Source organism: Pelmatolapia mariae, linkage group LG18, assembly GCF_036321145.2.
Source record: "Pelmatolapia mariae isolate MD_Pm_ZW linkage group LG18, Pm_UMD_F_2, whole genome shotgun sequence".
NCBI classification, from domain to species: Eukaryota; Metazoa; Chordata; class Actinopteri; order Cichliformes; family Cichlidae; genus Pelmatolapia; species Pelmatolapia mariae.
Genome location: NC_086243.1, coordinates 1,873,482 through 1,891,120, shown reverse-complemented (window position 1 = coordinate 1,891,120; position 17,639 = coordinate 1,873,482). Strand labels below are relative to the sequence as shown.

Here is a 17,639-nt window from a genome sequence, read left to right as displayed (position 1 = left end):
AGGATGTAATTTTCAGTATCTACATAGATGTACTAAATCACTGAATGCACTACATCAGTTCAATATAAGTTTGAGAAATTAGACAGAAACTCTGTATAAGGACCAGGTGAATGATAAATAAAAACTTCACAGAACACACAGATCACATCGAATGTCCATGTGGGGTTTTGAGAGAAATATCACACTATCAACTTCACACAGATCCACAAATGTAAGCCGTGTTCCTGTCCCAGTGTAAACCTGGGGTATCTGGGCCTCCTGAAGTAAAGCAGAACTTAATCATTTGTGTATAAATGATCACTATTTATTATAGTTGTGGTCAAACATGTTGTCACATATCTGTGTATTTGTGCGTGGATTTGAGCATGCATATGCGAGTCCTCAGAAATTACATACAAATCACAGTACAGATTGATAAATCTTTGTTTATGGTCATATTGTATGAATTCATAACACTTTTGAGGTAAATTTCTCTCCATATGTCTGGGTCTTTATGATTGATTAATAAAGTTGTTTACACTTTTCCTCTTCTGCCTGCGCTTCGAGGATTCTAACAATTAGTATGACTTGGGGTGTTGATTCATGTCAAATAATATAATCATTCTGCTGTAACCAGGTTTCTGTAAGGCAGAATAAATCAATATATTGATGAATTATTGAATCATATTCTACTTTCTTTGTTATTTCTTTAATGTTGAAATAAACGTTTGATGATATTTGGTTTGTTTTTAAGTGGTCGAACACAGTCTTTATAGGAATGGGGTTTTGGGAGTATAACAGGAGGAGAGAAGAGGCGTGTAAGACTGCAACTCTGCCTTCTGGTCTCAACCATGGACAATTATTTTGCAGGGGATTTAATAAATTTGGCCAGATTTGTGTAATAGGACATTATCTAAACATTTTTTATTAAATGGGCTACACAATACACCACTGTGAGATGTAACAGAAAGAGTAAGTGAGACTGTACAGCAGAGAGAGCCGACACCAAGTGACAGCACCACCCATCATCTATTTATTAAAATGTTGCTAACTGGAGTCTTCACTTGCTCTTCCTGTGATGGTAAAGACCAGACCTGTACGAATCTGTGTTCTCACCATTGCTGTAGATGCCACTGAAGTCAGCTGATGCCAGTTTTCTTTCACTAAATTCTGAGCTCCGCTTTGGTTTGTCCATGCTAGCTGTTTCACCAAAGTCCCTGTCTGAAATCACAATATGGAAGATGATCCCTGGAGGGCTTTCCTTTCTCCATTCCCTCCACAAAGCTTCAACTTTAAACTTTAAAACAATTAAAGATTGTACATATAACTGACTGAAACTGTACATATATATATATATATATACATATATATATATATATATATATGTATATATATATATGGAGAGAGAGAGAGAGAGAGAGAGAGAGAGAGACATATGCATATGTATGTATATGACAGCTACACATGGTATTTTCACTAAAAATACTTTCTGAACACAGTGTATATCTCTGCAGCTAAAATGACAAACTCTTCAAGTGAAACTGCATATTTCAAAAACAAAAAACTTAAAGTCAAACATATCTAATAAACATGTATTTGGAAAGCAATTTCTCTTACCTGACAGCTTTAGGAAATTCATATCCGTACAAATCAGAGTCAACTCCTGAAATATGTTTCAAAGTAACTTGGTTGCGTCCCACTATAACTTAAAAAGTAGTCAGATGAGACATCCTCTAAACATATTTCCAGCTTCACTTTTTCTTAGCGAGAATATAAACTGGATAAACAAACAATATGGTTACTTAGTTCTAAGTTCATACAACCTAAGACATACAAACACTGTGCTAGTCAGTGTACTGCATTTAAAGGGCTGCAGGCAAAATAAGGTGTGGCCCACACAATGCTACTATGAGTGTGAGTAAATAGTTTCAAACAAGCACACCTGCGTGTGGTTTTGATTATAAAACATAAAAAGGCTTGGATAAATATTTGCTTGAAACTTGAATGAGCAGATTTTTAGTATTTTGTGATGCACATTTGATTATCATTAGGTGTATGCAATTTCTGATTCACATTTAACCAAGCCACGGGTGTTGCATCAGGAAGAGTATCTGGGATAAAATCTTTGCTATATTAAACATGAATTATCTAGAATGACATGTCCATAGCAGATAGTTCGGGGCATGGGTTAACAATGGCTGCCCTCCAGTGCTGCTGGCCAAAAATGTCCTGGGGGAAACTGTGCTACTGCTGGCCAAAATAAAACAAAGAAGGGAAAGGTGGTTCAGAAGCAGTGAGACATGGACTTTGGAGGTGAGACTAGGGATTTTAAAAGTGGAGACTATGAGAGCTGGTTGATATGAAGGAGAGAAGGAAGGTAGATATAATGTATGTGGATGAAACCAGGTTGAAGGGAGGTAAGGCCAGGAGCACCGGAGGTAGATTCACTGTGCAATCAGGTGATTAATGTACTGGCTCTTAAAAACGCTTTTCTCTTCACAAAGCACTTTATACAATCTGCCCAAGCACTTTTTAAAAATGTTTTTTCTAAGTAAGTGCTATCTATCCAACATTTACACATGTTCATAGTCCTATAGAGGTGGAATGTGAAGTAAAGAGGAGCTTGCAGATTATTGTAGGGTCTTTACCTTACAAAATAAAGACTCTTGAGGCAACTGTGGTAGTGATATGGCGAAATAGAAATAAAATTGAACTGAACTGAACTGAACTGAATTAAACTGAATTGAATAGAGATTGAAAATGTGAGGTCATTCAGGGGTAAAACCGCAAAGGATTCTGGGAACTCGTGGAAAGCGGTACTAGCGCACGCAGGCTTTCAATTGAAATCAGTTACACAGCGATAAAAAGAAACACAAAAAATGGCAAGAAGCTGTTGTATTATTAACTGCAATAGCCGGTCGCATGACAGCCACGGGAAGCCGACGGGTAAAGAGATCGGTTGTTATCGGATTACGTCGTGGAAGAGGAATTGTTTAAGCCATGTTTCTGAAGTAACAAAGAGCCGACGGATGGCCTGGATATACCAAATACAACGTCCCAGAACACTCCAGCTCACATGTTAGTCTGCTCCAAGCATTCCCACAAAGGTCAGTGTTTTGTAGTAGTTAATACGTCATTTTTCATAACATAATTGGTGATATAGGTTACAAGCAAGTCTGGCGCTGAACAGAAATGGTCGTGCTATGCTCCTTTGTTTATTGTGCATAAATAGGGTTGCAAAATTCCTGGAATTTTCAAAGATGGAAACTTTCCATGGGAATAAACGGGAATTTATGGGAATAAACTGGGAATTTTCGAAATTGAAGGTTGGCTCTTCTTAGGGAACTTAAATATAGTTGATCAAAGTATATTTTTAGCATAATATTGACAAAAACAAACAAATGCAATTCAAATACACTTGAATATCCATGCCATTCCTTAATCACATGTACAGAGCACATGCTTTCTGCATGGCTATTGAGATCACCTACTGGCACTGTGCATGCCTCCATCACATGTACACATGGACCACACTTTTGAGCCTGAAGGACAAAGAGTATTGAAGGCACACATTTGAGCCTGTGGACTTAACAAGTGAGGTAAGTTTTGATGATATTATGGGAAAATATATTCATTAAATGTTTAAATTGTGAATATCACATAAAATGTATTAATCTGGTAGATAGCAATCTGATAAGATGCTAAATAAAACGCTAGCATCTGTTAGATGCTAAATAAGCCATAGCTAGTATAACATAAAGAAGATGCTAGCTTCCTCATTTGGCTGTTTTGTTTTGAAGATCATTCCAGTTGTTTAGCTAGCCTTACTATTTATATCTGTTTATTATCATATTGCAATTGTATTATTACGATCTCTTGCATTGCATTAGCATTTTTACAAGCTCTCGTTTTATTTTACAGAAAAATGCCACGTGCGCTATCTGATGTGTGGAGACATTTTACACCAGCTAATGTACAAGGGAAATCTGTATATATGTGTAAGTATTGTGATAAGACGTACGTGAAGAATGCCACAAAAATGCAGCAGCACATTGCAAAGTGCAAAAAAAATTCCTCAAGGCCCAACACATGCAGCAGCCAGGAGTTCCACTCAAGGGGTAAAATGAATCTGTTTCAGCTGTATCAGAGTCAGATACCCACTCATCAGCTCCCGGTCCCTCTGGCATCAGAGGATTCTTTGATTTTATGGATGACACTAGCCAGAAAAACGCAGATGAGTGTTTCGCTCGTGCAATCTATGCAACTGGCTCACCCCTGATGCTGACATCCAATGTGTACTGGAAGAGATTTTTGAATGTTCTCCGACCAGCATACATTCCCCCAACCAGACATGCATTGTCTACTCATCTACTGGATGAAGAGTTCAGTCGAGTTCAAGCAAAGGTGAAACAGACCATTGACCAAGCTGACTGTATTTCAGTCATCTCTGATGGATGGTCCAATATCAGGGGACAAGGAATTATTAACTACATAATCACCACACCTCAGCCTGTGTTCTACAAGAGTGTAGACACAAAGGAAAACAGACACACAGGCCAATACATTGCAGATGAGCTAAAAGTGATCATCAATGACCTTGGACCAGATAAGGTTTTTGCACTGGTCACTGACAACGCAGCCAACATGAAGGTTGCCTGGGCACATGTGGAGGAGACCTACCCTCATATAACTACTATTGGCTGTGCTGCCCATACACTAAATACAAGTCATTGGAACAGCGGAGGGAGTTCTGCATGAAGCCAGTGCATGCAGCAGCATACATGCTGGACCCCAAATATGACAAGGGCATACTTTCTGGGGAAGAGATCAACGGTGCCTATGCGGTCATTACAGCCATGTCTGACCACCTGGGTCTCGATAAAGGCAAAGTTCTAGGCAGTTTGGCAAAGTATCGAACAAAGCAAGGCCTTTGGAAAGGGGATGGAATATGGCAGTCATGCCAACACATATCTGCAGCCACCTGGTGGAAGGGACTATGTGAATCTGAGGCCCTTGCACCTGTAGCCTCCATCCTCCTCCAAATCCCACCATCATCAGCCGCCTCCGAGCGCAACTGGTCACTGTTTGGGAACACCCACACAAAGGTTCGCAACAGGCTCACAAATGTGAGAGTGGAAAAGCTGGTCGGCATTTGGGCAAACCTACGGCTCTTTGAGCCTGACACAGAGCCATCCTCAACAAGGCTGGAAAGTGACACTGAAGAGGAAGACTCAGAGTTGGATGCTGAGGAAGTGGACATGTTGTTGGATGATGATGAGGTCCAGGAAGAGTCTATTGACTGAGCAAAAATGAGAAAAGAGGATTGCTTGAAGGAAGATTTGCATGTTTAATGGGACGTTTTGGAGGATAAGTGGCATTTTCATTTAACCTTTTGAATGGGACTTTGTGGAGATTTTTGGACAGGGGGCATTTTTGAATGAGCGGGGTTAGGGGATGGTAATATTGAACTCAACATTTCTGTTTTTATTCATCCATGAAACAAGTTATTGAAACGTGTTCTATTCTACTGTACTTACAAATAAATCTGTTGAAATATCTGTTGAAAACATTTTGCATGGAGGTTTTCTTATGATTTCTGTTTATATTAATGCTTGGAAATAATATATTGCCAGTTAGTTCTCCTAAATTCCCATTAATTTCCATAATTCTCATTATTTCCATGGAAAGTTTCCAATATGGAGTATTTCCAAAATTCCCAAGCTTAACTTACCATGGAAATTTACCGGAAACTTTTCGGAAATTTACCGGAAGTTTTCCGCCCCTTTGCAACCCTACCTACAACACACCAGGGCCTGTGCTTCTGGCTGAGGCCATCTACACCACACCAGGGCCTGTGTTGCTGGTTGAGGCCATGTTAATCACACCAGGGCTTGTGCTGCTGACTGACACCAACTACACCACACCAGGGCCTGTGGCTCTGGCTGAGGCCAACTACACCCCATCAGGGCCTGTGCTCCTGGCTTTGGTCACCGACAACACACCAGGGCATGTGTGTATGGTTGAGACCACCTACACCACACCAGGGCCATATACACCACACCACGTCCTGTGTTGCTGGTTGAGGCCACCTTCAACACAACAGGGCATGTGCTTCTGGCTGAGGCCAACTACACCACACCTGGGCCTGTGCTGCTGGATGAGAACCTGTGCTTCTAGCTGAGGCCAGCTACACCACACCAGGGCCTGTGCTGCTGGCTGAGGCCAACTACACCACACCAGGACCTGTGGCTCTGGCTGAGGCCAACTACACCCCACCAGGGCCTGTGCTGCTGGCTGAGACCACCTACAACACATCAGGGCCTGTGCTGCTGGCTGAGGCCATCTACACCACACCAGGGCCTGTATTGCTGGTTGAGGCCATGTTGATCACACCATGGGCTGTGGCTCTGGCTGAGGCCAACTACACCTCACCACGTTTTGTGCTTCTGGCTGAGACCAGCTACACTACACCAGGGCTTGTGCTCCTGGCTTTGGCCAACTACACCACACCAGGGCCTGTGGCTCTGGCTGAGGCCAACTACGCCACACCAGGGCTATCTACACCCCACCAGGGTCTGTGGCTCTGGCTGAGGCCATTTAGACTCCACCAGGTCCTGTGGCTCTGGCTGAGGCCATCTACACCACACCAGGGCCTGTGTTGCTGGTTGAGGCCATGTGAATCACACCAGGGCCTGTGCTGCTGGCTGAGGCCAACTACACCACACCAGGGCCTGTGGCTCTGGCTGAGGCCAACTACACCTCACCAGGGCCTGTGTTTCTGGTTGAGGCCATGTTAATCACACCAGGGCCTGTGCTGCTGGATGAGGACCTATGCTTCTGGCTGAGGCCAGCCACACCACACCAGGTCCTGTGCTGCTGGATGAGGCTGACTGCAACACACCAGGGCTTGCGCTTCTGTCTGAGGCCACCTCCACCTAACCACGGCCTGTGGATCTGGCTGATGCCATCTACACCCCACCAGGGCCTGTGCTGCTAGCTGAGGCCACCTCCACCCCACCAGGTCCTGTGACTCTGCCTGAGGCCATCTACACCACACCAGGGCCTGTGTTGCTGGTTGAGGCCATGTTAATCACACCAGGGCCTGTGCTTCTGGCTGAGGACCTGTGCTTCCGGCTGAGGCCATCTACACCACACCAGGGCCTGTGTTGCTGGTTGAGGCCATGTTAATCACACCAGGGCCTGTGCTGCTGGATGAGGACCTGTGCTTCTAGCTGAGGCCAGCTACACCACACCAGGTCCTGTGGCTCTGGCTGACGCCAACTGCACCACAACAGGGTCTGTGGCTCTGGCTGAGGCCATCTACACCCCACCAGGGCCTGTGCTCCTGGCTTTCGCAAACTACACCACACCAGGGCCTGTGGCTCTGGCTTAGGCTATTTTCAACCCACCAGGGCCTGTGTTGCTGGTTGAGGCCATGTTAATCACACCAGGGCCTGTGCTGCTCGCTGAGGCCAACTACACCACACCAGGACCTGTGGCTCTGGCTGAGGCCAACTACACCCCACCAGGGCCTGTGCTGCTGCCTGAGGCCATCTACACCACACCAGGGCCTGTATTGCTGGTTGAGGCCATGTTGATCACACCATGGGCTGTGGCTCTGGCTGAGGCCAACTACACCACACCAGGGCCTGTGGCTCTGGCTGAGGCCAACTACACCTCACCACGTTTTGTGCTTCTGGCTGAGACCAGCTACACCACACCAGGGCTTGTGCTCCTGGCTTTGGCCAACTACACCACACCAGGGCCTGTGGCTCTGGCTGAGACCAACTAAACCACACCAAGGCTATCTACACCCCACCAGGGTCTGTGGCTCTGGCTGAGGCCATTTACACTCCACCAGGTCCTTTGGCTCTGGCTGAGGCCATCTACACCACACCAGGGCCTGTGTTGCTGGTTGAGGCCATGTGAATCACACCAGGGCCTGTGGCTTTTGCTGAGGCCAACTACACCACACCAGGGCCATCTACACCCCACCAGGGCCTGTGCTGCTGGTTGAGCCAACCTTCAACACACCAGGGCATGTGCTTCTGGATGAGGCCACCTACACCACACCTGGGCCTGTGCTGCTGGATGAGGACCTGTGCTTCTAGCTGAGGCCAGCTACACCACACCAGGTCCTGTGGCTCTGGCTGATGCCAACTGCACCACAACAGGGTCTGTGGCTCTGGCTGAGGCCATCTACACCCCACCAGGGCCTGTGCTCCTGGCTTTGGCAAACTACACCACACCAGGGCCTGTGGTTCTGGCTTAGGCTATATTCAACCCACCAGGGCCTGTGTTGCTGGTTGAGGCCATGTTAATCACACCAGGGCCTGTGCTGCTGGCTGAGGCCAACTACACCACACCAGGACCTGTGGCTCTGGCTGAGGCAAACTACACCCCACCAGGGCCTGTGCTGCTGGCTGAGACCACCTACAACGCATCAGGGCCTGTGCTACAGGCTGAGGCCATCTACACCACACCAGGGCCATCTACACCACACCAGGGCCTGTGTTGCTTGTTGAGGCCATGTTAATAACACCAGGGCCTGTGTTGCTGGCTGAGGCCAACTACACCACACCAGGGCCTTTGGCTCTGGCTGAGGCCATCTACACCACACCAGGGCCATATACACCACACCATGGCCTCTGTTGCTGGTTGAGGCCACCTTCAACACACCAGGGCATGTGCTTCTGGCTGAGGCCAACTACACCACACCTGGGCCAGTGTTGCTGGATGAGGACCTGTGCTTCAAGCTGAGGCCAGTTACACCACACCAGGTCCTGTGGCTCTGGCTGACGCCAATTGCACCACAACGGGGTCTGTGGCTCTGTCTGAGGCCATCTACACCCCACCAGGGCCTGTGCTCCTGGCTTTGGCAAACTACACCACACCAGGGCCTGTGGCTCTGGCTTAGGCTATATTCAACCCACCAGGGCCTGTGTTGCTGGTTGAGGCCACCTTCAACACACCAGGGTATGTGCTTCTGACTGAGGCCAACTACACCACACCTGGGCCTATGCTGCTGGATGAGGACCTGTGCTTCTAGCTGAGGCCAACTACACCACACCAGGGCCTGTGGCTCTGGCTGAGGCCATTTACACTCCACCAGTTCCTGTGGCTCTGGCTGAGGCCATCTACACCACACCAGGGCCTGTGTTGCTGGCTGAGGCCAACTACACCACACCAGGGCCTGTGGCTCTGGCTGAGGCCAACTACACCTCACCACGTTTTATGCTACTGGCTGAGGCCAGCTACACCACACCAGGGCCTGTGTTTCTGGTTGAGGCCATCTACACCACACCAGGGCCTGTGTTGCTGGTTGAGGCCATGTTAATCACACCAGGACCTGTGCTTCTGGCTGAGGACCTGTGCTTCCGGCTGAGGCCATCTCCAACACACCAGGGCCTGAGTTGCAGGATGAGGCCACCTCCACCTCACCAGGGCCTGTGCTGCTAGCTGAGGCCATCTACACCAATACCAGGGCCTGTGCTGCTGTTTAAATGCTAAATTGAATCCTTGGTGTAGGGTATTAGGCAAGCATGCAGTTACCATTAACACTGTAGTTAAATTGGAGGGTTGTGTTCGTAACTTCAAGTACTGCCCACCTCACCACTTGATTCCATAAATTGACACTTTGTGCTGGGGCTTGCAGCTTACGGCCATACCACCCTGAGCACGCCCAAGCTCGTCTGATCTCGGACGCTAAGCAGGGTTGGGCTTGGTTAGTACTTGGATGGGAGACTTCCTGGGAGTACCAGGTGCTGTAAGCTCTTCCTTTTCATGTCATTGAATTGCTGTTGATCCAGAGATGGAGCGTGCCTGTGCTGCTAACATAGGGCATCTAAATTACACCAGGGCCTGTGCTTCTGGCTGAGGACCTGTGCTTCCGGCTGAGGCCAGCTACACCACACCAGGTCCTGTGCTGCTGGCTGAGGCTGACTGCAACACACCAGGGCTTGCGCTTCTGACTGAGGCCACCTCCACCCCACCAGCTCCTCTGTCTCTGTCTTAGGCCATCTACACCCCACCAGGTCCTGTGCTGCTGGCTGAGGCTGACTGCAACACACCAGGGCCTGTGCTCCTGGCTTTGGCAAACTACACCACACCAGGGACTGTGGCTCTGGCTGAGGCCAACTACACCACACCAGGGCTATCTACACCCCACCAGGGTCTGTGGCTCTGGTTGAGGCCATTTACACTCCACCAGGTCCTGTGGCTCTGGCTGAGGCCATCTACACCACACCAGGGCCTGTGTTGCTGGTTGAGGCCATGTGAATCACACCAGGGCCTGTGCTGCTGGCTGAGGCCAACTACACCACACCAGGGCCTTTGGCTCTGGCTGAGGCCATCTACACCACACCAGGGCCATATACACCACACCATGGCCTCTGTTGCTGGTTGAGGCCACCTTAAACACACCAGGGCATGTGCTTCTGGCTGAGGCCAACTACACCACACCTGGGCCTGTGCTGCTGGACGAGGACCTGTGCTTCAAGCTGAGGCCAGTTACACCACACCAGGTCCTGTGGCTCTGGCTGACGCCAATTGCACCACAACAGGGTCTGTGGCTCTGGCTGAGGCCATCTACACCCCACCAGGGCCTGTGCTCCTGGCTTTGGCAAACTACACCACACCAGGGCCTGTGGCTCTGGCTTAGGCTATATTCAACCCACCAGGGCCTGTGTTGCTGGTTGAGGCCACCTTCAACACACCAGGGCATGTGCTTCTGACTGAGGCCAACTACACCACACCTGGGCCTATGCTGCTGGATGAGGACCTGTGCTTCTAGCTGAGGCCAACTACACCACACCAGGACCTGTCGCTCTGGCTGACGCCAACTACACCCCATCAGGGCCTGTGCTGCTGGCTGAGACCACCTACAACACATCAGGGCCTGTGCTGCTGCCTGAGGCCATCTACACCACACCAGGGCCTGTATTGCTGGTTGAGGCCATGTTGATCACACCATGGGCTGTGGCTCTGGCTGAGGCCAACTACACCACACCAGGGCCTGTGGCTCTGGCTGAGGCCAACTACACCTCACCACGTTTTGTGCTTCTGGCTGAGACCAGCTACACCACACCAGGGCTTGTGCTCCTGGCTTTGGCCAACTACACCACACCAGGGCCTGTGGCTCTGGCTGAGGCCAACTACACCACACCAGGGCTATCTACACCCCACCAGGGTCTGTGGCTCTGGTTGAGGCCATTTACACTCCACCAGGTCCTGTGGCTCTGGCTGAGGCCATCTACACCACACCAGGGCCTGTGTTGCTGGTTGAGGCCATGTGAATCACACCAGGGCCTGTGCTGCTGGCTGAGGCCAACTACACCACACCAGGGCCTGTGGCTCTGGCTGAGGCCAACTACACCTCACCACGTTTTGTGCTACTGGCTGAGGCCAGCTACACCACACCAGGGCCTGTGTTTCTGGTTGAGGCCATGTTAATCACACCAGGGCCTGTGCTGCTGGATGAGGACCTGTGCTTCTGGCTGAGGCCAGCCACACCACACCAGGTCCTGTGCTGCTGGATGAGGCTGACGGCAACACACCAGGGCTTGCGCTTCTGTCTGAGGCCACCTCCACCTAACCACGGCCTGTGGATCTGGCTGATGCCATCTACACCCCACCAGGGCCTGTGCTTTTGGCTGAGGCCAGCTACACCACACCAGGGCCTGTGTTTCTGGTTGAGGCCATCTACACCACACCAGGGCCTGTGTTGCTGGTTGAGGCCATGTTAATCACACCAGGGCCTGTGCTTCTGGCTGAGGACCTGTGCTTCCGGCTGAGGCCATCTCCAACACACCAGGGCCTGAGTTGCAGGATGAGGCCACCTCCACCTCACCAGGGCCTGTGCTGCTAGCTGAGGCCATCTACACCAATACCAGGGCCTGTGCTGCTGTTTAAATGCTAAATTGAATCCTTGGTGTAGGGTATTAGGCAAGCATGCAGTTACCATTAACACTGTAGTTAAATTGGAGGGTTGTGTTCGTAACTTCAAGTACTGCCCACCTCACCACCTGATTCCATAAATTGACACTTTGTGCTGGGGCTTGCAGCTTACGGCCATACCACCCTGAGCACGCCCAAGCTCGTCTGATCTCGGAAGCTAAGCAGGGTTGGGCTTGGTTAGTACTTGGATGGGTGACTACCTGGGAATACCAGGTGCTGTAAGCTTTTCCTTTTCATGTCATTGAATTGCTTTTGATCCAGAGATGGAGGGTGCCTGTGCTGCTAACATAGGTCATCTAAATTACACCAGGGCATGTGCTTCTGGCTGAGGACCTGTGCTTCCGGCTGAGGCCAGCTACACCACACCAGGTCCTGTGCTGCTGGCTGAGGCTGACTGCAACACACCAGGGCTTGCGCTTCTGACTGAGGCCACCTCCACCCCACCAGCTCCTCTGTCTCTGGCTGAGGCCATCTACACCCCACCAGGTCCTGTGCTGCTGGCTGAGGCTGACTGCAACACACCAGGGCCTGTGCTCCTGGCTTTGGCAAACTACACCACACCAGGGCCTGTGGCTCTGGCTGAGGCCATCTACACCACACCAGGGCCTGTGTTGCTGGTTGAGGCCATGTTAATCACACCAGGGCTTGTGCTGCTGACTGACACCAACTACACCACACCAGGGCCTGTGGCTCTGGCTGAGGCCAACTACACCCCATCAGGGCCTGTGCTCCTGGCTTTGGTCACCGACAACACACCAGGGCATGTGTGTATGGTTGAGACCACCTACACAACACCAGGGCCATCTACACCACACCAGGGCCTGTGTTGCTGGTTGACGCTGACTGCAACACACCAGGGCCTTTGCTCTGGCTGAGGCCATCTACACCACACAAGGGCCAACTACACCACACCAGGGCCTGTGGCTCTGGCTGAGGCCAACTACACCTCACCACGTTTTGTGCTTCTGGCTGAAACCAACTACACCACACCAGGTCTTGTACTCCTGGCTTTGGCCAACTACACCACACCAGGGCCTGTAGCTCTGGCTGAGGCCAACTACACCACACGAGGGCTATCTACACCACACCAGGGTCTGTGGCTCTGGCTGAGGCCATTTACACTCCACCAGGTCCTGTGGCTCTGGCTGAGGCCATCTGCACCACACCAGGGCCATATACACCACACCAAGGCCTGTGTTGCTGGTTGAGGCCATGTTGATCACACCAGGGCCTGTGCTACTGGCTGAGGCCAACTACACCACACCAGGCCCTGTGGCTTTTGCTGAGGCCAATTATACCACACCAGGGCCATCTACACCCCACCAGGGCCTTTGCTGCTGGGTGAGGCCACCTTCAACACACCAGGGCATGTGCTTCTGGCTGAGGCCAACAACACCACACCTGGGCCTGTGCTGCTGGATGAGGACCTGTGCTTCTAGCTGAGGCCAGCTACACCACACCAGGTCCTGTGGCTCTGGCTGACGCCAACTGCACCACAACGGGGTCTGTGGCTCTGGCTGAGGCCATCTATACCCCACCAGGGCCTGTGCTCCTGGCTTTGGCAAACTACACCACACCAGGGCCTGTGGCTCTGGCTTAGGCTACGTTCAACCCACCAGGGCCTGTATTGCTGGTTTAGGCCATGTTAATCACACCAGGGCCTGTGCTGCTGGCTGAGGCCAACTACACCACACCGGGACCAGTGGCTCTGGCTGAGGCCCACTACACCCCACCAGGGCCTGTGCTGCTGGCTGAGACCACCTACAACACATCAGGGCCTGTGCTGCTGGCTGAGGCCATCTACACCACACCAGGGCCTGTATTGCTGGTTGAGGCCATGTTGATCACACCATGGGCTGTGGCTCTGGCTGAGGCCAACTACACCACACCAGGGCCTGTGGCTCTGGCTGAGGCCAACTACACCTCACCACGTTTTGTGCTTCTGGCTGAGACCAGCTACACCACACCAGGGCTTGTGCTCCTGGCTTTGGCCAACTACACCACACCAGGGCCTGTGGCTCTGGCTGAGGCCAACTACACCACACCAAGGCTATCTACACCCCACCAGGGTCTGTGGCTCTGGCTGAGGCCATTTACACTCCACCAGGTCCTGTGGCTCTGGCTGAGGCCATCTACACCACACCAGGGCCTGTGTTGCTGGTTGAGGCCATGTGAATCACACCAGGGCCTGTGCTGCTGGCTGAGGCCAACTACACCACACCAGGGCCTGTGGCTTTTGCTGAGGCCAACTACACCACACCAGGGCCATCTACACCCCACCAGGGCCTGTGCTGCTGGTTGAGGCAACCTTCAACACACCAGGGCATGTGCTTCTGGATGAGGCCATCTACACCACACCTGGGCCTGTGCTGCTGGATGAGGACCTTTGCTTCAAGCTGAGGCCAGCTACACCACACCAGGTCCTGTGGCTCTGGCTGACGCCAACTGCACCACAACAGGGTCTGTGGCTCTGGCTGAGGCCATCTACACCCCACCAGGGCCTGTGCTCCTGGCTTTGGCAAACTACACCACACCAGGGCCTGTGGCTCTGGCTTAGGCTATATTCAACCCACCAGGGCCTGTGTTGCTGGTTGAGGCCATGTTAATCACACCAGGGCCTGTGCTGCTGGCGGAGGCCAAATACACCACACCAGGACCTGTGGCTCTGGCTGAGGCAAACTACACCCCACCAGGGCCTGTGCTGCTGGCTGAGACCACCTACAACGCATCAGGGCCTGTGCTGCAGGCTGAGGCCATCTACACCACACCAGGGCCATCTACACCACACGAGGGCCTGTGTTGCTTGTTGAGGCCATGTTAATAACACCAGGGCCTGTGCTGCTGGCTGAGGCCAACTACACCACACCAGGGCCTTTGGCTTTGGCTGAGGCCATCTACACCACACCAGGGCCATATACACCACACCATGGCCTCTGTTGCTGGTTGAGACCACCTTCAACACACCAGGGCATGTGCTTCTGGCTGAGGCCAACTACACCACACCTGGGCCTGTGCTGCTGGATGAGGACCTGTGCTTCAAGCTGAGGCCAGTTACACCACACCAGGTCCTGTGGCTCTGGCTGACGCCAATTGCACCACAACGGGGTCTGTGGCTCTGGCTGAGGCCATCTACACCCCACCAGGGCCTGTGCTCCTGGCTTTGGCAAACTACACCACACCAGGGCCTGTGGCTCTGGCTTAGGCTATATTCAACCCATCAGGGCCTGTGCTGCTGGCTGACACCACCTACAACACATCAGGGCTTGTGCTGCTGGCTGACGCCATCTACACCTCACCAGGGCCTGTATTGCTGGTTGAGGCCATGTTGATCACACCATGGGCTGTGGCTCTGGCTGAGGCCAACTACACCACACCAGGGCCTGTGGCTCTGGCTGAGGCCAACTACACCTCACCACGTTTTGTGCTTCTGGCTGAGACCAGCTACACCACACCAGGGCTTGTGCTCCTGGCTTTGGCCAACTACACCACACCAGGGCCTGTGGCTCTGGCTGAGGCCAACTACACCACACCAGGGTTATCTACACCCCACCAGGGTCTGTGGCTCTGGCTGAGGCCATTTACACTCCACCAGGTCCTGTGGCTCTGGCTGAGGCCATCTACACCACACCAGGGCCTGTGTTGCTGGTTGAGGCCATGTGAATCACACCAGGTCCTGTGCTGCTGGCTGAGGCCAACTACACCACACCAGGGCCTGTGGCTCTGGCTGAGGCCAACTACACCTCACCACGTTTTGTGCTACTGGCTGAGGCCAGCTACACCACACCAGGGCCTGTGTTTCTGGTTGAGGCCATCTACACCACACCAGGGCCTGTGTTGCTGTTTGAGGCCATGTTAATCACACCAGGGCCTGTGCTTCTGGCTGAGGACCTGTGCTTCCGGCTGAGGCCATCTCCAACACACCAGGGCCTGAGTTGCAGGATGAGGCCACCTCCACCTCACCAGGGCCTGTGCTGCTAGCTGCGGCCATCTACACCAATACCAGGGCCTGTGCTGCTGTTTAAATGCTAAATTGAATCCTTGGTGTAGGGTATTAGGCAAGCATGCAGTTACCATTAACACTGTAGTTAAATTGGAGGGTTGTGTTCGTAACTTCAAGTACTGCCCACCTCACCACTTGATTCCATAAATTGACACTTTGTGCTGGGGCTTGCAGCTTACGGCCATACCACCCTGAGCACGCCCAAGCTCGTCTGATCTCGGAAGCTAAGCAGGGTTGGGCTTGGTTAGTACTTGGATGGGAGACTTCCTGGGAATACCAGGTGCTGTAAGCTTTTCCTTTTATTGTCATTGAATTGCTTTTGATCCAGAGATGGAGGGTGCCTGTGCTGCTAACATAGGTCATCTAAATTACACCAGGGCATGTGCTTCTGGCTGAGGACCTGTGCTTCTGGCTGAGGCCAGCTACACCACACCAGGTCCTGTGCTGCTGGCTGAGGCTGACTGCAACACACCAGGGCTTGCGCTTCTGAATGAGGCCACCTCCACCCCACCAGCTCCTCTGTTTCTGGCTTAGGCCATCAACACCCCACCAGGTCCTGTGCTCCTGGCTTTGGCAAACTACACCACACCTGGGCCTGTGGCTCTGGCTGAGGCCAACTACACCCCATCAGGGCCTGTGCTCCTGGCTTTGGTCACCGACAACACATCAGTGCATGTGTGTATGGTTGAGACCACCTACACAACACCAGGGCCATCTACACCACACCAGGGCCTGTGTTGCTGGTTGAGGCCATGTTAATAACACCAGGGCCTGTGCTGCTGGCTGAGGCCAACTACACGACACCAGGGCCTTTGCTCTGGCTGAGGCCATCTACACCACACCAGGGCCATAAACACCACACCACGGCCTGTGTTGCTGGTTGAGGCCATGTTGATCACACCAGGGCCTGTGCTACTGGCTGAGGCCAACTACACCACACCAGGGCCTGTGGCTCTGGCTGAGGCCAACTACACCTCACCACGTTTTGTGCTTCTGGCTGAAACCAACTACACCACACCAGGTCTTGTACTCCTGGATTTGGCCAACTACACCACACCAGGGCCTGTGGCTCTGGCTGAGGCCAACTACACCACACGAGGGCTATCTACACCACACCAGGGTCTGTGGCTCTGGCTGAGGCCATTTACACTCCACCAGGTCCTGTGGCTCTGGCTGAGGCCATCTACACCACACCAGGGCCATATACACCACACCACGGCCTGTGTTGCTGGTTGAGGCCATGTTGATCACACCAGGGCCTGTGCTACTGGCTGAGGCCAACTACACCACACCAGGGCCTGTGGCTTTTGCTGAGGCCAATTATACCACACCAGGGCCATCTACACCCCACCAGGGCCTGTGCTGCTGGGTGAGGCCACCTTCAACACACCAGGGCATGTGCTTCTGGCTGAGGCCAACAACACCACACCTGGGCCTGTGCTTCTGGATGAGGACCTGTGCTTCTAGCTGAGGCCAGCTACACCACACCAGGACCTGTGGCTCTGGCTGACGCCAACTGCACCACAACGGGGTCTGTGGATCTGGAAGAGGCCATCTATACCCCACCAGGGCCTGTGCTCCTGGCTTTGGCAAACTACACCACACCAGGGCCTGTGGCTCTGGCTTAGGCTATATTCAACCCACCACGGCCTGTATTGCTGGTTTAGGCCATGTTAATCACACCAGGGCCTGTGCTGCTGGCTGA

General features: G+C 52.0%; 1 protein-coding gene, 2 non-coding genes and 1 pseudogene across 3 annotated transcripts in view; 3 read left to right on the top strand and 1 right to left on the bottom strand.

The window, feature by feature from the left end:
* gad3 (glutamate decarboxylase 3) overlaps positions 1–1,174 on the bottom strand; it is a 32,023-nt gene extending 30,849 nt beyond the window's left edge. The window contains exon 1 of the mRNA XM_063462375.1: positions 1,096–1,174. Coding sequence (XP_063318445.1) covers positions 1,096–1,174 — 79 coding nt within the window. The remainder of the gene's footprint in view (positions 1–1,095) is intronic.
* An 8,459-nt stretch (positions 1,175–9,633) lies between these two features.
* On the top strand, positions 9,634–9,752 carry LOC134617752 (5S ribosomal RNA; annotated as a pseudogene).
* A 2,288-nt stretch (positions 9,753–12,040) lies between these two features.
* On the top strand, positions 12,041–12,159 carry LOC134617878 (5S ribosomal RNA). Its single transcript, XR_010091748.1, has one exon. It is a non-coding gene; the product is annotated as a 5S ribosomal RNA (ribosomal RNA).
* A 3,948-nt stretch (positions 12,160–16,107) lies between these two features.
* Positions 16,108–16,226, top strand: LOC134617705 (5S ribosomal RNA). The gene has a single exon (XR_010091594.1). It is a non-coding gene; the product is annotated as a 5S ribosomal RNA (ribosomal RNA).
* The last annotated feature ends 1,413 nt before the right edge of the window (positions 16,227–17,639 follow it).